Source organism: Nicotiana tomentosiformis, chromosome 2, assembly GCF_000390325.3.
Source record: "Nicotiana tomentosiformis chromosome 2, ASM39032v3, whole genome shotgun sequence".
Taxonomy (NCBI): domain Eukaryota; kingdom Viridiplantae; phylum Streptophyta; class Magnoliopsida; order Solanales; family Solanaceae; genus Nicotiana; species Nicotiana tomentosiformis.
The window spans coordinates 63,493,401-63,516,732 of NC_090813.1; the positions used below are offsets into that span (position 1 = coordinate 63,493,401).

The window sequence follows — 23,332 nt, forward strand, 5'->3', positions numbered from 1 at the left end:
CCATAAAGTGGGAAGGCAAAAGGCTTAAAGCCTTAAACAAAACAGAATTAAAAAGCCTGAAGGCTGAAAAACCTTATACGAACAATACAGATGGCTTAAACTTCTGTTAATTCACGCAAGCCTTATACGAAAAAGAGAAACAGAACGCTACGAAATAGAGCAGAGGTAGCCTTGCTGCTCAATACTCACGCAGGCAACGAGAAGTTCTAGGTTTCTTTACAAATCACTAATTCTTGAACTGAGGTATATAAATTTCCTATTATCAATTATCCTACAGTAGTAGTAGGTAAGAATTGAATAGTTAATTTCCTTTTTTTTCTGTATGAACAGTAAATTCTATGTTTAGGTGTGAAACTTTAAAATTGGTTAAAATGCACTGGTTGTTATAGAATCGATTGTTTGACGGGTATAAATTAGATTGGGGTCTACGTATTGCCTCGAGGAGTTTTGAAGTGAGTAGATATAACCCTTTACTAAAGTGGTTTAACTCACAAAAGCACGCATACAAGGTGTTTGATAAATTGCTTAAAAGAGTTAATATGTACTTAATCAGAGCGAGTGAGTACTTATTAACTTAGAATTATTCTAGCTAAATTTTAGATGATTTATTATGATATATGTGCATAAATTTTCAGATTGTTGTATTATTCTTATATGCCATTTTCATGTTGAAAATTCATGAAGAAGCAAGAATCTTTAGAAATACTTTTGAATGTTTATTTTATTCTTATTCCATGCTTTACATGTAAGCATACTTGTATGAGTATGTATAGGATGTTCCAGAAAAGATTTAGACTTGAAAAGTCACAAGAAGAAGCTTTAGAAAGAAATATTTTTGGGAGTATCCTCTATTCTGAGAAGGGATGATCGTCCAGGCTGAGGATCCTGACCAAGGCATTGACTTCCTAGAACTACTTGTGCTAAAGTAGAGAGCACACGAGCTGAGGGTCTCATTGCTGAGAATTTATTTAGCCGGGCTAAGGTATGATACATGAGCGTTGAGAACCACGAAGCGAGTGAAACTTCGTGGATTGGGCCTATTCGATCAGGTTGGGATCGAACCCATGCCGATCACACGGTGACTAAGACAGAAATAAGTCAGGATAGTTGGAACTCCCGAAGTATAAAGTGAAGTGTCTTTTTATACAAGAAAGAAAAAGAAAGGAATTTCTTTTAGAATATTCATAAACTGCTACTATGCAATTATTTTAGAATTGTTCTTAGAAGCTTTATATTTTCTAGGCATTCAGAATCTTTATTTGTAATGTATATTTTATTAAAATTTTGTCCCCTGTCGTCGAGACTCACTGATTATAATGGATGGTACCGACGTTCTCTTTTGGGAACCTATGTTGGTCTGCGGTACAATATAGGAACCAGTTTTGTAGGCAAGCAGGCTATATGTTAGGACTTTCCTCTCTTCTAGTGCTATTGGTGAGCTCCGTTTTTGTTCGTGGAGTGTTCCTTTGAGTCATCTGTATTTAGTTATTTCTTTATTTACTTGGAGAACTATCCAGGCAATCTCATGCCCTGAGCAGTGCGTCAGTTTATCAGTAGAGACTTCATAGACACAGTCGGGGGGGAGGGGGAGGGGGGTTAATATTCAGATGTATTGATAATAACTTTGCAATATTTCAGTAGTCACTACGAATAAAATTTTAGAGTTAGTTTATTTTAGATATTTAAATTAATTAAACGTATTTGGTTAAAGCATTTCCTTGTTGCATATAAAGTTTGAAGTTATAATAGATTTGATAAGCGCAGATGGTTCGCTCGGTCAAGTTTAGTGATCGGGTGCCGGTCATGGCTTGTTTAAAAAATCGGTCGTGACAAACTTGGCATTAGAGCATCGGGTTTATGGAGTCCTAAGGGTCTATGAAGCCGTGTTAGTAGAGTCTTATTTATGGGTATGGAGCGCGCCATACTTATAAATAGGAGGCTACCAACATTTAGGAAAAGTCTAATTTTTTTCTTACTTTAGATCGTGTAGTAGAGCCTACCTCTAAGAAATTATCTAATGTATTTGTTTCTCCAAAACTCGCAGAAATGGCTCATACTCGCAACTCTGACACTGACACTCATGATGCTGCTAAAAAAACTATTGCTACTATTATGGCTCTAGGTAGAACTAAGAAGTCTTCATCTTAGAAAAGGAAGGGTAAATCCACAAAGGGGGTTCAAGTGCCCCGGGTTGAACATGAAGAAGGGGTGGATCATGATGAGCAAGTACCTCAGGATCCAGTGCCACCCCCAACAGTAGTTCCAACTCAGACAACTATATCTCCAGATATGGGTCAGATGTTTAATGTTGTCAACAATACGATGGAGATGTTTAAAGCCTTCATTGCCAACCAGAACAAGAGAAGAGCTGAGAGTCCACCTCAATCAAATAGATAGAACAATTATGAGTCCTCAAGAGTGAATGAATTTTTAAAGCTGAGTCCTCCATTGTACCGTGGTACTATAGTTGATAAAGATCCAATGTTGTGGCTGGAGGGTGTCAAGAAAGACCTCCGAGCGATGAAGTCATTTGATGATGAAGTTGTGGAGCTGGATGCCTACCAACTTAGAGATGTGCCTGGCGCTTGGTTTGAGATGTGAGAAAAGGAAAGAGATGAAGATGATGGTCTGCCTACTTGGGAAGAATTTGAAGAGGCCTTCATGGATAACTTTATCCCGGAAGAGGATAGGGAAGCTAAGGCTACAGAGTTCGAGCAGCTCAAGCAACAGAATCAAAGTGTGCAAGAGTACTACATGGAATTCATAAGTTTGGCTAAACATGCTCCACACATGATTAAGACAGAAAAAGCAAAGATTTGCAGGTTTGTTGGTGGTTTGTCTTACCACATTAAGGATACGACATCAGCTGCAGCGATAGGAATGACAACTTTCTCCTCTGTTGTGAGTTTTGCCAAGCACTTAGAAAAAGACAGACAACAAAGGAGAGAAGAAAAAGAGCATAACAAGAAAGCACGGACAGCGGGCGAGTTTAGTGGTACATCCAGCGGAGGAGAAAGGGGTTCCTTCAATAAGGAGTCATTAGCACCAGCTCAGGCCAGTCATCAGTCAGGTGGTGGGGCTTCTTTCAGATGTACTCAGAGTTATGGAAACCAGCCTGCCAGAATCAGAATTTTAGGACATCATCCTCATATAGCAAAAGTCATGCTGAGCAACACTCACAACAATAAGGTCTTTGTGGTACATATAAGCGGCAACATTCAGGTCAGTGCAAGCTCGGGTTTCACGGTTGCTATCATTGTGGAGACAATGGTCATATAAAGGCAAACTGCCCAAAGTTGCGACATAATTTTAGTGGGGGATCAACTCGTCCTTCTAGTTCCTCACCTACTAGAGTTGCACCACCTCAGGCTCGTGGTTCTCATAATCAGACCGGGCATGGGGAAGGCAGAGGTGCAGATCGAGTTACTCAGGGAGGGGGACAACCCTGTTTGTTTACTACACTTGATCGTCAGAGTGTAGAGGCATCTGCATAAGTTATTACAGGTATACTTCTAGTCTGCTCACATAATGTTTATGCCATAATTGATCCAGGTTCAACATTTTCGTACGTGACTCCATACTTTGCAATTAACCTCGGGCTAGAACCTGAACAACTTAGTGAGCCATTCCTAGTATCTACTCCAGTTGGTGAGTCAGTGGAAGCCATAAGAGTCTATAGAGGTTGTATAGTTTCACTCCAAGGTCGAAGCACTGAGGCCAATCTCATAGAATTAGAAATGGTGGATTTCAATGTGATCATGGGTATAGATTGGTTGTCTTCCTACTATGCCATGTTAGATTGTTGTGCCAAGAGAGCCAGGTTCCAATTTCCAAATGAAGAAGTCTTAGAGTGGAAGGGTAGTTCAGCATCGCTTATAGGTAAGATTATTTCTTACCTTAAGGCACAACGAATGATCGGCAAGGGGTGTCTTGCCTATTTGGCTCACATCATTAATGTAGAATCAGAACCACCAGCTCTTCAGTCTGTGCCAGTTGTTAGAGAATTTTCACAAGTTTTCTCATATGACCTTCCCGGACTTCCTCCTGAAAGAATCATAGACTTTGGCATCTATCTAATGCCAGACACTCAGCCCATATCTATACATCCTTATAGGATGGCTCCAGCAGAACTTAATGAGTTGAGAGAACAGTTGAAAGACCTTCTTGACAAGGGATTCATCAGGCCGAGTGTTTCACCGTGGGGTGCCCGGTCCTTTTTGTCAAGAATAAAGATGGGTCTTGCAGAATGTGCGTCGACTATCGGCAGTTGAATAAAGTTACCATTAAGAACAAATACCCACTACCAAGATGTCACGACCCAAAAATACCACCACAGGTGTCATGATGGCACCTAGTCTCTAAGACTAGGTAAGCCGATTTCAATTATATTTTGGAGCCATTTTTTTTAAATAAGTAACCAAAACTAATAGCGGAACAAATATGAATGTACAATCTCCCAATACTGGTAGTACTGAGTCACGAACTCTAACTGAATACATGGAATGATCACGATGACCGAATATACAATACTGTTTGATTAAAAATTTAACAGTACAATGAAATGAAAAGACTCCAAGGGACTGCGACGACCAAGCAGCTCTACCTTGAATCCTTACGATCCCGCTTTAATTCTTCTCAAGTCTGATATCTCCAATACCTGACTCTGTACAAAAATGTGCAGAAGTGTAGTATGAGTACACCATGGTCGGCACCCAGTAAGTATCAAGACTAACCTCAATGGAGTAGAGACGAGGTACAGTCAAGACACTCACTAGTCTAATAGCCTGTGCAATATAATATATAAAATAATAGGAAGCAGATAACAATAAGAACAACATAAAACAACCAATAATATGCACAACAGACAACAAGAATACCATTAATATCGCTCAATAATTAATAAATATAATTACACACAATAAATCAAATCCTTCAAATAAATGTCTTTCACATATAATTCTTTCTAATAACTCTCTTTCAAATATAATTCTTTCATATAATACATTCTACATAAAAATCCTTTCAAATAAATATTTTGAATAGAATTCTTTTAATTAAAAAGTCATCATGTGACACCTTGTTTCATAATCATAAAAATAAGGGTCTCAGCCCATTTTCATATTTTTCGTAAACACGGGTCTCAACCCATTTTTTATATTTCCACGGCACCTCGTGCCCATAATTAAATTATTATATTTTCCCGGCACCTCGTGCCCTCATTTCCTATCACGACTGCACGGACAATTCACGTGCCAAATATCATTATCATTTAATCACAGCACCTCGTGCCCACATTTTATATCACAACTGCACGGACAATTCACGTGCCAATATCCTCAGTATTTACTCACGGCACCTCGTGCCCATATTTTATTTTATAATCTGCCTGGCAATAGCCGCAGGCTCTCAATTTCAACATAAATAAGATTGTCATCAATTTACCAACAACAAGAAAAATTGTACAAGGTATAAAAATAAACACAAGAATATCACAACATCACATTAAAATCATCAACCCCACATCATCACATATCGTCCCTGACAATAGCCACCCTTATAGCTCCTATTGCCACCCTTATCGCTCCGCCCAAACAATATCAATAACCACCCTTATTGTTCCTATTGCCACCTTTATCGCTCTTATTGCCACCCTTATTGCTCTGCCCAGACAATATTCTAACAAACACAACCACAATGAAATGCCACCTACACACATAATATCAACAGTAAAATGCCACCCTTATATCTTCAAAATAATAATTAACACAACACAACAATTTACACGGGAATTATCACGGTAACATAACAAAATCAATTCATATCACAATTTTTCCAATGGATACAACCAAAATTCCAAATATACAACCAAGTCAATTAATTTTACAACAAATAGCCGAAGGCTCCACACAATGTGTACAATACCCAAAAATAATCAACAGAGATAGAAATTACTCAACATAAAGTAAAGTCTTCATTAACTCCAAATTTTCAATAATTATATAAACACCTCTTCTTAAGCTCATTTAATTAATTATTTACAGAGAAAAAAATTCAAAATGAAATTAAATTCCAATAATTATCAAACCAGCAAATTCACGAAATTTCATAAATAATCAAGTAACAATTACATCAAATTATCATATAACAACATATTCAACAACAAGGATTTAGGCACGACAAATAGATAATTAAATATATGCCAACAATTATCCAATTTACTACACAATATGCTCGAGACTTTAACTCAATAAACTTTGCACATATAAACCAAGTACGTACTCGTCACCTCGCTTAAATGGTTTTCAATTATACAAATTGCACATAAGACTTAATGCCTAAGGGCTAATTCCCCCACTCGAGGTTAAGCAAAACACTTACCTTTTTGAAGTTATGCCGATATTTCAAAATCGCCCTTTTGCTTGAATTGACCTCCTGACCGCTCAATTCTATCCAAATTAATTGTATAACTTCATTAAAATTCATCGAAAATAATTTCGGATAATAATACGTCGACTTAAAAATTTATTCCAAAAATTCAACAAAAGTCATCGTGTGACCCGCGCCTCGGAACCCGACATAATTTTCATGAAATCAGAACACCCATTCCGATACGAGTTCAACCGTACCAATTTTATCGAATTCCAATAACAAATCGACCTCCAAATCTTAAATTTGTGGTTTATGAAGTTTTAATAATTTTTCCCAAATTTTCATCTCAAAGTACTAATTAAATGATGAAATCGGTGATATATTCATGTATATTAACCAAATTTGAGTTAGAATCACTTACCCCGATGAATTTCTTGAAAAACCCACGAAACATCGCCACACACCGAGCTTCCTAGGTCCAAAATATGAAATAATACCCTAAACCCCATTTATATATTGCACCCTCTAAACTCCCACTTTGCGGTCCGTGAAATTCCAAGCGCGGCCACGAAATTCTGCTGCGGTCCGCGAAATTCTTCATGACTGCACTGCCAGGCTTTAGTTGTTTGGCCATAACTTTCTCTACAGATGTCCAAATGATGACTTCTTTAACTTTCTGGAAACTAGACACGAAGGGTTACAATTTTTGTTTTTTAATCATCTCAAAATTCCTTGTAAATCAAAAGATATAAGCTTTCGAAATTGGACCGGCGAATCTGCAGAACTCCGTGGAGTGCGGCCGCGGACAGAATTGTGCGGTCCGCGAAATTCCAAGCGCGGCCGCGAAATTCTGCTGCGGTCCGCACTCTTATGTCCGGTGCACGCCCCTCCTTCGCCTCAGCACCCAAAAATGTGCGGTCCGCACCCCCAAAAGTACGAGAACAATATTAGAGTGCCGAAATGCCCGGACTCGCTCAAAACTTACCTCGAGACTCATCCGGAACCTCCCGGACACAAATCATATATGAATTTCAATCATAAAATACGCTACGGACCTACTTGCACACTCAAAACACTGAAAAGAGGTCGTCTTGACCCAATATTGACCATGGTCAAACTCCCAAATTTCTTAACTTTACTAATCTCTCAACCAATGATCCAAAAATACATCCAAGCCTCTCGGGACCTCAACCAAATATACCAACACGTCCCAAAATATAATACGAACTTAGTGGAGGATTCAAATCTCGTCAAACAATGTCAAAATTATGAATCACGCCTCGAATCGAGTTATGAGTTTTTGAATCTCCTAACTTCTATGTTTTGCGCCGAAACGTATCAAATCAATCCGAAATGACTTCAAATTTTGCACACGAGTCATAAATGACATAATGTAGGTATTCCAATTTTCAGAATAGGATTCTGGCCCCAATATCAAAATGTCAACTCCCTGGTCAACTTTTTTCTTTTAAGCTTCTTAAATAATAATTGTTCTTTTTATTAAATTTTGAATCTTCCGAAAATCAAAATCGACCACACCCCGCGGGTCATAATACTTATTACAAAGTTGCTCGAGACCTTAAGTCACTGAACGGGGCGTTAATTCTTAAAATAACAAGTCGGATCGTTACACAAGAATTGATGATTTATTTGATCAACTTCAGGGTGCAAAGTACTTTTCAAAGATAGACTTGAGGTCGGGGTACCATCAGTTGAGAATCAGAGAAGAGGATATATCTAAAATAGCCTTTAGAACTCGTTACGGGTACTATGAATTTCTAGTAATGTCCTTCGGGTTGACAAATGCTCCAGCTGCATTCATGGTCCTCATGAACAGAGTTTTCAAGACATTCCTTGATACATTTATTATCGTGTTTATAGATGATATTTTGGTATACTCTAAGAGTAAGGATGAGCATATAGAACACCTCAGGATAGCTTTGCAGACCTTGAAGGAGAATGAGTTTTATGCCAAGTTTTTAAAATGTGAGTTCTGGTTGTAGTCAGTGGCATTCTTAGGCCACGTGGTATCTAGTGAAGGCATAAAAGTAGACCCTCAGAAGACAGAAGCAGTCAAGAACTGGCCAAGGCCGACAACGCCAACCGAAATCAGGAGTTTCTTGGGGTTAGGTGGCTATTATAGAAGGTTTGTAGAGGGATTTTCCTCACTGGCAGCTCCATTAACTAAGTTGACTCAGAAAGTTGTTAAGTTCCAATGGCCAGACGCTTGGGAGCAGAGTTTTCAAGACATAAAGAAGAGATTGACCATTGCACCTGTGTTAACCTTGCCGATAGGTTCGGGTGGGTTTATAGTGTATTGTGATGCCTCCAGAGTTGATCTTGGGTGTGTTCTTATGCAAGATGGAAAAGTTATTGCTTATTCTTTTAGGCAGTTAAAGAATCATGAGAAGAACTACCCCACACATGACTTGGAGCTTGCAACAGTGGTATTTGCATTAAAGATACGGCGACACTACCTATATGGTGAGCATTGTGAAGTATTTACATATCATAAAAGCCTCAAGTACATTTTTAAGCAGAAAGAGTAAAATTTGAGACAGAGAAGGTGGCTCGAGCTATTGAAGGATTATGACATCAATATCCTTTATCACCCGGGCAAAGCTAACATAGTAGCAGATGCACTTAGTAGGAAGTCAATGGGTGTCCTAGACCATCTTGTAGTACAAAGGCAAACTTTGGGTCGAGAAATTCAAAAACTAGCAAATGATGGAATTAGATTGGATGAGACCGAAGAATGAGCTATAACTGCTTATGCCTTAGCACAATACTCTCTTGTTGCACATGTAAAGGCTAAGCAAGACAAAGATCCGTATTTAGTGAAGTTAAAAGAAGGAGTCAGAAACAAAGAAATCACTATTTTCACTCTAGGAAGTGATAGAGTTTTGAAGTTGAATGATCGGTTATGTGTACCTGATATAGATGGTATTAGAAAGTCCATAATGGAAGAAGCTCACAGCTCGAGGTACTCTATCCACCCAGGTGCTACCAAAATGTATGAGGACTTGAAAGAGTTATATTGGTGGAAAGGCATGAAGAAGAAAGTAGCAGATAATGTGGCCAAATGTTTGAATTGCCAGCAAGTCAAAGCCAGGCATCAATGGCCTGGTGGCCTAGCTCAAGATATAGAGATACCATAGTGGAAATGGGAGATGATTAATTTGGATTTTGTAGTAGGTCTGCCTCGCACATACTGTAAGCATGATTCAATTTGGGTTATTATAGACCGACTGACAAAGTCTGCGCATTTCCTACTAGTAAAGACGACAGATTCCGCAAAGCACTATGCGCAGTTGTACATCAAATAAATAGTTCGATTGCATGGTACTCTAGTTTCAATCATATCTGACAGAGGCCCTCAGTTTATGATGCATGTTTGGCAGGCATTTCAAAAAAGATTAGGTACCGAGGTTAATTTGAGCACCGCTTTCCAACCACACACTGATGGCGAGGCAGAAAGGACCATTCAGACTCTCGAAGATAATGATGCGAGTATGTGTTATAGACTTTGGAGGTAATTGGGATGATCACTTGCCCTTACAGAATTTGCTTACAATAATAGCTATCAGGCCAGCATTGGTATGGCTCCTTATAAAGCATTGTACGGGCGAAGATGTAGGTCTATAGTGCGTCGGTTTGAACCAGTAGAGGTGTCGTTGATCTGTCCAGAGTTTGTTTGTGAGGCCTTAGAGAAAGTTCAGCTAATTAGAGAAAGACTTAAAGCGGCTCAGAATCATCAAAAGTCCTATTCTAACAAGAGGCATCGTGACTTAGAGTTCATGGTTGGTGACAATGTATTTTTGAAAGTTTCACCAATGAAAGGAGTTATGAGGTTCGGTAAGAAAGGAAAACTTAGTCCTAGGTTTATCGGACCTTATGAGATTATAGGAAAGAAGGGAAAAGTGGCTTATAAACTATCGTTTCCCATTGAATTGTCCTTTGTTCATCCTGTCTTTCATGTGTCTATGCTTAGAAAGTACATTCATGATGAGTCGTATATAATTCATGCCGATACCATAGAAATTATATAAGGCTTGACTTATGAAGAGGTACCTATAGAAATTCTCGACAGGCAAGTAAGAAAGTTGAGAACAAAAGATTTAGCATCGGTAAAACTTTTGTGGAGTAATCATGATTCAAAAGAGGCTACGTTGGAGGTCGAGGAAGATATGAGGAAGAAGTATCCTTATTTATTTGAGGAACAAAGTATGTGAACATAGGTTTAGCTTGGCATTTATATTTTATTTATTAAGTATAAGTTAACATGCGTTTATGTCCTTGCTAGATTACACTTTGTTGTTGATGTAATTTAGTTTCTATCAGAGTATATTTAGTTATTAAATAATTTAGTACAATGCCAGAGTATATTTAATTCATTAAAGTGATTTACTTTTGCTAAAGTGTGGTGATTTGATTTAGATTTTGGTTGGTTATTGTTGTACCTCCTTGCCAGAGTGTGAGTAATTAACTTATGAGCTGTGTATGGTACCTATTAATGGCATGTTATGGTATATGTGGTTGTTGTTGGTGTAGTTGTGGTATTGGTGACATGGATATTTTTTTTATAGTCCAATTTACAGAGGAGACTTTGCCAAAATATTTGAAAATTTAGGGAGTCAGCCAAAATTTTAAGGCCTTTAGGAAGTGAGTAGTGCTAAGAAAACTTAAGAAATTCAAGGACTTAAGGAATAATTGTTAGCTTAAGAATAAGGCACTAGCAATATTCGAGGATGAATGTGTTTAAGGAGGAAAGATTGTAACACTCCTCAAATATATAAAAGTTTCAAGACACGCTAAATATATAATTTAATTTATTTTTTTATCATGCCTTGAGTGCATAAAATTTTTACTTCTATTACGGATTTAAACCCTTATGATTGACTTTTGAGTGACTTCTCTATTTATAAATAATGTGATATACAAGCAAGGGAATATTATTAATTTTAATATTACTAATTATTAAAAAAGAGTATCATTAATTATTAATTAAGTTAAAAAAAATAAAGGGAACAAGCCTAAAGCCCATAAAGTGGGAAGGCAAAAGGCTTAAAGCCTTAAACAAAACAAAATTAAAAAGCCTAAAGGCTGAAAAGCCTTATACGAACAAAACAGAAGGCTTAAACTTCTATTCATTCACGCAAGCCTTGCACGAAAAAGAGAAACAGAATGCTACGAAACAGAGCAGAGGCAGCCTTGCTACTCAATACTCACGCAGGCAACAGGAAGTTCTAGGTTTTTTTACAAATCACTAATTCTTGAACTGAGGTATATAGATTTTCTATTGTCAATTATCCTACAGTAGTAGTAATAGGTAAGAATTGAATAGTTAATTCCCTTTTTTCTCTGTATCAACAGTAAATTCCATGTTTAGGTGTGAAACTTTAAAATTGGTTAAAATGCACTGGTTGTTGTAGAATCGATTGTTTGATGGGTATAAATTGCATTGGGGTCTACGTATTGGCTCGAGCAATTTTGAAGTGAGTAGATATTACCCTTTACTAAAGTGGTTTAACTCACAAAAGTACGCATACAAGGTGTTCGATGAATTGCTTAAAAGAGTTAATATGTACTTAAACGGAGCGAGTGAGTACTTATTAACTTAGAATTGTTCTAGCTAAATTTTAGATGATTTATTATGATATATGTGCATAAATTTTTAGATTATTGTATTATTCTTATATGCCATTTTCATGTTGAAAATTCATGAAGAAGCAAGAATCTTTAAATATACTTTTGAATGTATATTTTATTCTTATTCCATGCTTTACATGTAATGATACCAGTATGAGTATGTATAGGATATTCCAGAAAAGATTTAGACTTGAAAAGTCACAAGAAGATTTAGAAAGAAAAGATTTTTGGAAGTATCCTCTATTTTGAGAAGGGGTGATCGTCTAGGCCGAGGGTCCTGACCAAGGCATTGACTTTCTGAAACTACTTATGCCAAAGTAGGGAATACACGAGCCGTGGGTCTCGTTGCTGAGAATTTACTTAGCCAAGCTAAGGTATGATACATGAGCGCTGAGAACCATGAAGCGAGTGACACCTCGTGGATTGGGCCTATTCAATCAGGTTGGGATCGAACTCGTGCCAATCACATGGTGACTAAGACAGAAATAAGTCAGGATAGTTAGAACTCCCGAAGTATAAAGTGAAGTATCTTTTTTTATAACAAAGGAATTTCTTTTAGAATATTCATAAATTGCCACTATGCAATTATTTTAGAATTGTTCTTAGAAGTTTTATGTTTTTCATGCATTTAAAATCTTTATTTGTAATGTATATTTTATTAAAGTTTCGTCCCCTATTGTCGAGACTCACTGAGTACAATAGATGGTACTGACGTTCTCTTTTGGGAACCTACGTTGGTCTGCGATATAATTTAGGAACCGATTTTGTAGGCGAGTAGGTTACAGGTTAGGACTTCCCTCTCTTCCAGTGCAATTGGTGAGCTCCCCTTTTGTTCGTGGAACATTTTTTTTGAGTCATCTTTATTTAGTTATTTCTTTATTTACTTGAAAAACTAACCAGACAATCTCATGTCCCGAGAAGTGCATCAGTTTATCAGTAGAGACTTCATAGACACAGTCGGGGGGATTAAGATTCAGATGTATTGATAATAACTTTGCAATATTTCAGTAGTCACTACGAATAAAGTTTTAGAGTTGGTTTACTTTAGATATTTAAATTAATTAAAAGTATTTGGTTAAAGCATTGCCTTGTTACATATAAAGTTTGAAGTTATAATAGATTTGATAAGCGCAGATGGTTCGCTCGGTCAAGTTTAGTGATCGAGTGCCGGTCATGGCTTGTTCAGAAAATCGGTTGTAACAGAGAGAGAGCGCAGGAGAGAGAGAACATGGATGAGAAATAATTGATTCCTTATTTAATTCCTAATTTAAAGGGATACTCATTTAAAACTAATTTGTATATAATTGGTAAATTGTATATGGCCATGTAATTAAGTTCAAACTTGATTAGGGAGGGTAATAAAATTTTATATGTAGTATATGAAGGTAAAAATCCCTTCTCTAATTCTAAATTATACAGACAAGGTTTAAGAACTTTATTCTCTACAATAAGGTGTTGGGTTTAATAAGTATATTTAAATGGGTGTTCTTTCAACAATATGTATAAGACATGAAAGAAGACTAACAAGGAAAGAAAATAAATTATTTCATAGGAAAAAAGAGAGGAATTTTTTTTCAGGAATCTATATGGAGAACTTAAGAAAAAAGGTGAACAAAATAAAGAAAATTGTGAAAAAATAAAAAATAAAAGTGAAAAAATAAGGAAGAATAGTGAAAAAATGAGGAAGAAAGGTGGATATAAAGGAAATAAGGAGATTATTTATAATTAAAAAATAGAGTTAAAAGAGGATTAGGCTACTTAGCCATTACATTCTTTATAAAAAATAAAAATAAAAAGCCATTACATTATGTTAGGTGGACCATTTTGATGGCTTTTTTCAGTTGTCACGCGCTCCCAAGCGAGTGTGTACATATGTTATGTCAGACAGTGGCGGAGCCACCTTATAGGAAGGGGTGTCAAATGATACCCCTTTGCGAAAAAAATACAATGTGCACGTAGGTAAAAAAATAAATTTATATGTATGTATGTTATGTATTGACTCCCCTTAATTTTTTGGTATATTTACTTTTATATATTTTGACACCCCTTAATAAAATTTCTGGCTCCGCCACTGATGCCAGGTAAGCAACGAGGGAGTTTAAATATGAAGGGCAATATAGTTCGGAGGGATTTTGAAGACACCGAATAGTTTAAGTAGGAAATTGACAAAAACATGACAGTTTAAGGAGGTTTTAGGGTATTAACTCTTTATTTAACCCCCTCCCTTCTTTTTCTGCGCAAACCAAATGAGGGAAAGGAAAATCTGAAAATCTGCTACTTTTCTTTTCCTTTCCTCAATTTCAGAGGGCTGGCGACCATACACCAGTGCCTTATGTTTTTTGGCATTAATATATGTCTTTGTTAGAAGGTAAAGATCCTATATATTATATGAAGCTGAATTAATGCAAATAATGCAAGTAATAAGAAGAAAGGTGAAGAGATAGTATTCTCTTCCTTATGGAGTGAGATAAAACTTCCAAATTAGCACTAAAAGAACATAATTGAGCAAAATAAACAGTAGTTGTCAACTTAATAATAACAAGCGTAATTCCTCATAGTACACTGCCAGACAAGGAACATCAAGTAAAAAATACATATCCACTTAACATACAACATTGAAGAGTCTCAGCTCATTCAGCAAGTAATATAATATGGTATACATAATTAAGTTGATCTTCACTTCCAAGAATCTTCAGGCTTAATAGTAGTCTTCTCTTGTGGTTAAGATGTAGAGCACAAAACATAGAAGACTTTCAACCATATTAGCTGCTCAGGAAAAGAAATACCTTAGTATCTATCATTAGTAAAATTGATTTGGTAGGAAGGAAATTGTTTTTCATAAAAAAGTCATTGTAATTCTGATATTTGGTATGATCACTTATGAGGGAAAGTCATTTTCCTTATAATTACCTTAACCTTTTTAGCTTCATATTATTTGGTTCAACTAATACTTGGACATTAATATTAATCTCTACTCTAGTACAGATCAATAGTAGTTTTATTGGAACACTCTCCGATTTGCTAATATTATTACTACATTTTTATTATATATTTTTACAAATACTCCAATATTTTCTACTGACCAATCAAATACCAGAAAATATTTTTTAATATTTTATATTTTCACGACACACCCTCAAAGTCCCAACATGTACCACCTTTGAAATTTGCAGTCTATTTCCTCTTTCAAGAAAGTATATTCTTTGTCCTAAATTTCACCGTTTTTCTTTTTCTTTCTAAAAAAGTTTTTGATGAAGTGGTTAATAAGGAAGGAGTGAGTGTACTCACACTAGTTGAAGAGATGGTTGGTCTTGTCTAGTGTAATGGTTGTTGGTTTGCAAACCATTAACTTGTAAATAGTTTCGAGTATCAAATTGATGAGGTGGAGGCACAAGCTCATAGCTTGAACTCCCTGGCATCAAGTTCATCTGCTGCTGCTGCTGCTGCTGCTGAGCTCTCTCAGTTTCAGCAATCTGTTCAATTTATTTACTTACAAAATAACTGACTTTCTGCAGAATAAGTTACCTAATTAAGGACTAGTAATTAGTAAGTTAAAGAGAAAGAAACAGACCTTTGCTCTCAGGTACTGATTGTTGTTGTGTAAATCAATTTCCTGCTGTCCATTAACTTATGTTACAATTTTGGCATGAAAATAGGAGTACTATGACCAAAAAGGACTATCTTGAAAATGTAACTAGAAGAAAGATTGTACGACTTACCCTCTTCTGCATGTACTCAATTTCAGCAAACAGCAGCTCATTCTGTAGTTTGAGAATGGAAGGTTAGAAATTAGAAAATAATGCCATTACAGGAAATTGAAAATAGAACAGTGTTGTGAAAATCAGAACAAATTGTCACTAAACAAAATTGAAAATTTCATAAGAAAATAGTGAAGTTAAGCACCTTTTTGGATCTGATTTTGCTAATGCCTTTTTCAATTTTTTGTTCCAGATTCTTCAGATCTCTGAGGCTCAGTGCAGCCAGTGATTCACCCAACATGTTCCTGAATCAATGCAATAAACGTAAGGAGTACTATTAGCAACAAAGGACACAATTAGACTAATAAAACACATGGGATTGGAAAAGAAAAGAAACAAAAAACACTAAAATTTTACCTGTTCTGATTCTGCAGATTTCCAATTTGTGCGCGCAGTTTGGAGGCTTCTTGCTGATAATACTGGGATTGATTGAGCAACATTTTTACAGTAATCACAAAAGCTTATGAAGCTATATATTATGAATCCATCTAGCTTGCAACTTGTAATATAATGTATGACGCATATTGCTTTGAGAAGTCTTATGTATGTGTAAAAGAGGGCATTTAACTTCTTTTAAAATGAATCTGGAGATTCAAATGTGCTCCTACAATGAGTTCTCTTCTTTTAGTAGTGCTTTCTTCAATTACTAAAGCAATTTCAGTGTCGTACACTAAATTGTTTTACCCTGATCAGTAGCATTGAGCAATCATAATCTTTTCCTAAATTCTTAGAAATCTACTCAAATCTCGATTTTAAGCTTTTAACTTACAATGATCCAAGTGTTATAAGTAGTAGCTACACCAATTCTCTCAAAATCAAATAGATTACAACAGTTGATTCAGTAAAGTGGACAACATTAGAGGAGAGGTGCCATTTTGTTACTAAATTAATCACTCCTTAATAAAAAACATTTATAATTATACTAATGTTATGGTATGTTCGAGACTAAGCTCCAAATATTTTCTTTTGGTAACTAAAACACCTTTTATTATCAAATGAGAAGTTACAGCTCAAAGAAGGAAGAAGGAAAGATACACATTGGAATGCCCAAGCATGTAGACCTACAACTGCTTATAAAATCCAGAACAGCATTTCTAACTAGGAAAGAAACATTTTATAGTCATACAAATATTATGAGATATTTAAAATCACAAGTTTTAAAAATCTTTTTTTACTAAATTTTATGTCAAGTCAAACTGCGACAAACAAAGTGAAATGGAGGGAATATATTAAGAACGAGATTTTATTATTCATTGGAATAAGTTTCAATTTGTAAGTAGGAAAAATAACCAAACAGTAATCTACTGCTTTTAAATATTATATACTATTTAAAAAAATGAAGAGACAAGTCCTTTTTTTGCATTATCTTGTTCTTTTCCAACATATGATAGGAGAAACCACCCCATTCTCATAATTAAAAGGGGTCTTTATACAAATAGCCAGACATATTCATTCTTTACTTTTCTTAGCTGGTATACAAAAATTATACATTAATTATACACAATAATACACATATTACATATGAATTATTTATATTTTCTTATATCTATCGACAATTTTAAGTTTAAGTAATTAGGTGACGGCTATTTAGGTTAATAAAATTTGTCATAACAGTATAGGCATGAAGTTTACCCTAATTTACTTTGTTGTAAGAGATGAGAGAGGAATGGTTGAAATTATTTACTCCTACTATATACCTGAGCATTGGCCTCGGAAATTGAACCAGTGTTTGAGGAATCTGAACAAGCTTTCTTGTACCTCTCAATTGTTGCTTTCACACTGCACCATTGAAATGTTAGAATAGTTTTCTTTTCAATCATATAAACTATCAACAGACGAAATCAGATATTTCCGTTACACGCAAATATCCAAGCTAAGTAACTAGAAAGAATGACATTCACAAGATTCACTATATTTTAATGGCCGTCAAAATGATAAGATTTAAGAGAGGACAGCAAAAAGACCCTTTATATAATTCATATTTTTTGCACCTAGACAAGAGTGAGTTCCTCTAGTGGTTAGGACCCTCCACTTTCAACCAAGAGTTTGTGAGTTCGAGTCATCCCAAGAGCAAGGTGGAAGAGTTTTTGGAGGGAGGGAGCCAGGGGTCTATCGGAAACAGTCTCTCTACCCCAGGGTAGGGGTAAGGTCTGCGTACATACTACCCTCCTCAGACCCCACTAGTGAGATTATACTGGGTTGTTGTATATTTTTTGCACCCTAAATTCCATTCTTCATACAGTGCGCTGTATCCTACCTATAAGCCTATTCTCTTTAAACACACTTCAAGAAACACAAATTTAAGAGCAAGTATATTCTCCAGCTCCACACGAAACACGAAAGACGAGCAGATCTGGAATTTTCTGTACTAAGGAATAGGATACATCTCAATTCCTCTCGAAGAACTGTGAGATTAGGTAAGACAATTACAAATATTAAAGAAGACTTGCTTGTACAAATCATTTGCTAGGTGAGGTATATAAATTTGTACTATTGCTTAGCTATTCAAAAGAAGGAAAAAAGGCATTTACTTTGAGGGAGTTTCTTCAAAAAGGCTGCAATGTGCCATTTCACCTCAATTTGGCTATCTTTTTTATGGTTAGCCATATTCGTATCTGACCTAACTAATTTAGATTCGAGTGTGCCCACTAAGGGGTAAAACACTCTTACTAAAAATAATTTAAAGCTGAGATGCGAGATTTTCGGTTAAGGGTGAAGTGATTCCAACATCTCACTACATCCTTTGCTGGTTGAATTTGGCTATTAACAACAAGCATCTCAAGGAAACATACCTTCCGGAGCAGATAAAGCAGTAATTAAATATGTGTTCTTAACGACAGCTAAATCTGAATTCTAAAGGCAGAAATCGAAGGGAAAATAAGAGAGGAAAAGAGAGAAAGAAATTAGCAAATTTGCACAAAGCAATGGAAATTTTTGCCAATGAAATAGAAAGACTGACTCCTTGTTTGTACTTTGGATACTGGGGAAGAGACGAGAAAGGAAGAGAAAATGGCAACATTTTACATTTCCTTGTTTGGTTTGACCAAGAAAAAAGAAAGGAAATTGGTAAAATTTTCTCGCCATTGAGGAAGAATTTACCTTCTTTATTTCCTTTTGAAGCTCAAACAGAACAAACATAATACTATATCATTTATTGATCACTTCATAAGTTTTAGTGATTTAGCTTTCATTTTCCTTCAATAATATCCAAACAAAGAATAAATCAACTTCACATCTTCGAAAACTAATACTGATATGATGATATCAATCATTTACGCACATATGACATACCATGTTGCGAATCAAATTTACTATATTTTCGTCAAAGTTACCCTGTCCATCCCATTTTATGTGAATGTGTTACTATCTGGTAGTCAAATAATTCACTTTGATTAGGATTTTTTCAAATTATTATGGAATATTTGAATTATTTATGTTGAAATGTACTAGTACTTTTCACGTTGTTTTCAAATGTATTTATTTTATTTTTAAAAACTTTGAAAAAATTATGCCTGAAGTCATATCGAAAACCATGTACCTTGACCCTCTACTCTGAACTCCTTCGCATAAATTGGTACAAGGAGTAATAAATTTTTAAACTACACAAAATCATGTTTTCCCAAAGTTGTGTACAGAAGTTCATATGTAATCTAAGGTTTGAGAGAGGTTTCAACTTTAAGATCTCCTTAGACACGAGTGCTTGTTCACTTCGAGGAAACACTAGAAACAGCGTCTTAACCACTTCTCTTTTGTTCAAAAGGTAAAGAAAATCTAGATACTTTCTTATTTAATAAACCTTAATTCTTGCTAATTTAGGACAACACGCAAAGCTGAAAAATAAACCAACAAAACAAAATGTTGCTTTGAGTCAGACTCCATCTGTCCACTCAAACATGACATTGATATAAAATTTTCCAGTACTATAGACCTAAGACTGAAAGAAATGAACCAACACACTGAAGGAATGACTCACATTTCCTAGTCTGCTACTACCTTAATTTCGTCGAGCTACTGATTGGCTGCTCTCTGCCAAGCTGGCACAATTTCCCACAACATGATTGGTCCACTGTTTTAACGGTCCTGATTTGTGCCACGTCATAAGTACCAGTTATTCCTTGGGTAATACCCATCCACTTTAGGTTTTTACCCACCTAGGGTTTTGTTTCAAGAACCCCAAAAGGAACATGGCATTAACTTAACAATCTACACAACGTTTTTTACACTGTTGTAAGGTAAAGTGAATAGTATGATCCAGTCTTGTCTGTCTCATGATCTGATCTGATCACATCAGAACCGTCCATTTTCAGCAGCCAATGCCATGCAAGAAAGAAAGCCAGAGAGTTCAGAACTCTCTCATTGGTTGAGAATAAAAATTGTACGGATATATATATGTCTCATCTCTTTCTTGACAACACACCCTACAACTCAAAACTCCTTTTTTTTTAATCATAATAATAATAAAAAATCTCGTGTCTAACGCAAATATATCTATGCACAAGATCCTCTTCAAGTATTTGATAACCTAGCTAAGTCTACCCTAGTTTAAGTAATTTTCATTGGTTTAGAACTTCTCTTTCTTACACTTCTGTTTCTTTGCTGTTTAAGTTCCAACAGCTTCAGAACCTTTGCAAAAGCATTAAACTGAGATATCTCAAAGAAAAAAATATAGGGGTAGTCATGTTTTCTTTTTTTCAGTACTGGAGGTAGAAATTAAGAGAGAGCTCAGAGAAGGAAAAAAAACCATTCCCTCATTACTATAATATGTCTTTTCTCAGCAGATTTGTCAACAAGTGTAAAATCTTGTATGACGTGACCAAAGATTCTTGTAACTGAGACAAAACTTACACCAACCACCCCAACCCCAACAAATTTTGCTTCTAAAACTCTAAAGCTAGAGTGTAGATGACCCCATTTCCTAAACGGTGTAAAACATTTCAAGAAATATAAAAGAAGTGAAGTAAAGAAAAGGGGAGAGAGACACTGAGAAGAATGTCAACTTTTTTCTATAATTGAGCTTTGAACTCTGATTGGTTATTTTCCACAATTTATTTCAAGAAAAAATCGCTTGAATGTGTGAGCAAAGCAAATATTTAGAGATTTGAAAAAAAATAGCCTTAATATTCCTAGCAAAAATAAACCCTAATTAGGGCAAGTTTGACTCTGCCAATACTCAAGACAAAATAGTACTGCAGTGCTATTAGTGAAGTACAAAACCCTAATCTTTGTTTTGATTGGTTGTAAAAGAATTATATGTCATGTTTTTGTAAAAAAGACTATACTACAAGATCCAAAACCCATATCAATCTAATTGTAGCGTCTAAAGTATGGGGCAAATGGACGAATTAGAACTCGACAGCTTTCTTGCTTAATTTTTGAGAGAGAGAAAGAGGAGAGAGAGAGAGAGAGAGAGAGAGTCAGAGAAAACTTAGCAGCAATGGAGGAAGAAAGTAGTATGCTGATCTCAGAGTTCTGATAGAGTACTTCTTCCTAAATTTCTACTCTTTCTTACAACAAACAGATCTATATATCTACAAGTTTATTAACGAAAATGGGATCATAAAAAGAGAAACTACCCCCCAAAATAGAGCAAATTGAAGGAAACAAACAAAACCATTAACGAAAAAAAAGGAAAGGAAACTCATTCTTTGATAGAAAGAAAAACTCAAAGTCTAAAAATTTCACAACAATATAGTAACTGTTATTGTTCTTTGGGAGTTCAGATCTTTCTAAGCAAACACATAGCAAATTTCTAAAACAAAAAAAAACAATTAGTTCCCCTTCTAAAGGAAGACAAATAAAATTGCAAAGAAAAATAAGAAATGTGGAAGAAAAGGAAGGACCTTTCAAAGATGAAAACTTGACATCAAAAGATGTACAAAGATTAAAACTTTCAATTTTTTTCTTTTAAATTTCAAGACTTGTGTTAATATAAGTACCTGTTGTTGGCATACTCATAGAGTCTGCCTCTGCTTGAGAAGACAATCAAAGCAACCTCAGCATCACAGAGCACAGATAATTCATAGGCCTTTTTGAGTAAACCATTGCGTCTCTTGCAGAAAGTGACTTGACGATTCGTTGTGTTTTCGATCCGTTTGATCTCAATCTTTCCTCTTCCCAGTTTCCTTTGTGGAGAGATCTCTCTTGTTAGATCACTTTGGAAGTCCATACTTTCACCTACATATCAAAACATATGTGAGAAAACTTGATCAAGATTTGGAATGAAGTAATTATAGATACTAAGAAAAACAGGAAAAGAATTTGGAGATCACACTTTCCTAATACTGGTAAGAATGAATTAAAATCCCAACCCCATATTTGCAGTTACATTCAATAAATGGTTTAAATTTGATAGAAAATGCAAGGGAATTAAGTGAGGTAATTTTGGACATGGTTTATGAATATTTTCAGCTGATGACTAACCTGGTAAGGAAAGAAAGGGTTGGAAGATGAAAATAGAGAGTACAGAAAGTTTTTAGTTCTTCCTTGCAAATTAATCTGCAGAGGATAGATATATAGATGCAAAAAATGGAAGAGAGTTTGCACTAAGGAATAGGTATTTATAAAGTAAAGAAAGCTTTCTTTAATTTGTTATGTTACTATTAGCTAACTCGGATTTTCTTTGTCTCTGTTTATTCCTATGCTAATTTACATTAAACTCTGACAATTTTCTTTTATATTTCTCTTTTTTCTGTTTGTTGGCTAGTGTTGAACAAGCATGGATTTATGGTTAAATAAGGAATCCCTCTCATGAGATGATGATCAGTCTTTCTTGGCCATTCATTTTTCTTGATCTCCTGTTTAACTTCTAATTATGGTCATTAGTTTGTAAGCATTTTTCTTTGATTCATCAGACCATTTTGGGTGGAATAAGAGAGGGTAGGATGGGGTGGGGGAGGAAGTGGACAGAGTAGAAAATGACCTCTGAAAGTGACACTGATGTTTGATGGGTGAAGAGAACATTGGACTAGGTTACACTCAAGCTTAAATGCTTCTCAAATTTTGGATTAGACCTTTTAAAGAACCTCTACAAGAAAGATTTGGACCAAATGATAGCCAAAATATTTTCCAAATCTTTTAATTCTACATTTACATATGTGAACTCCTCCTCTCATTCCATAACAACCTCCCTTACCAACTTGAGGCGGATTAAAAGTTTAAATTTAATGGATTCGACTTTTAAAATTTGTAGCCTAAATTAACAATACCTTTGAAATATCATGGGATCAGAATCTAACATTTGTTTAAAAAAATTAATATTTCATGTATATATCTACTTATATTCTTTGTTAAAAATACTGGATTCAATTGAACATGTAGCTCAAAAGCTACCTCCCACCATCACTACTTTTCTTCTCTTCACTTTCCTACCCCTAAATGTACACAACTTTTACTTTGTGATCTTTTGTTTTTTTCTCCCACATAAAACTCAGACTCTAACTAGATCAGTGAGGGGAAAAAAGAAAAGAAAAAAACTAGATTAGTGAAACTAGCTATGACAAAAGAGAAGGTGACTGCCATGTGACATCCAGTGCACTAGTTTCTTTTCTATTGAAACT

General features: G+C 35.5%; 2 protein-coding genes across 6 annotated transcripts; one reads left to right on the forward strand and one right to left on the reverse strand.

Moving 5' to 3' along the window:
* The first annotated feature begins 2,661 nt into the window (after positions 1–2,661).
* Positions 2,662–4,271, forward strand: LOC138904941 (uncharacterized). Its single transcript, XM_070193436.1, has 3 exons — positions 2,662–3,222; positions 3,282–3,447; positions 3,553–4,271. Exons 1-3 carry the CDS (start codon positions 2,662–2,664, stop codon positions 4,269–4,271), a joined length of 1,446 nt encoding a protein of 481 aa, XP_070049537.1.
* A 10,248-nt stretch (positions 4,272–14,519) lies between these two features.
* On the reverse strand, positions 14,520–22,819 carry LOC104084540 (floral homeotic protein AGAMOUS). Of its 5 annotated transcripts, none has more exons than XM_070195466.1 (9): positions 22,696–22,819; positions 21,713–21,950; positions 17,474–17,555; positions 16,134–16,195; positions 15,922–16,021; positions 15,738–15,779; positions 15,590–15,631; positions 15,307–15,491; positions 14,520–14,784 (listed from the first exon to the last, which is right to left on the reverse strand). In XM_070195466.1, the coding sequence occupies exons 2-9, from the start codon at positions 21,940–21,942 to the stop codon at positions 14,781–14,783; spliced, it is 747 nt and encodes a 248-aa protein (XP_070051567.1). In that variant the 5' UTR covers positions 21,943–21,950; positions 22,696–22,819; the 3' UTR covers positions 14,520–14,780. The 5 variants fall into 5 exon arrangements, with proteins under 5 accessions (XP_070051567.1, XP_009586721.1, XP_009586722.1 ...); XM_009588426.4 differs by having other exon boundaries at positions 15,590–15,634; XM_009588427.4 differs by lacking the exon at positions 22,696–22,819 and adding an exon at positions 22,197–22,423.
* Positions 22,820–23,332: the final 513 nt, after the last annotated feature.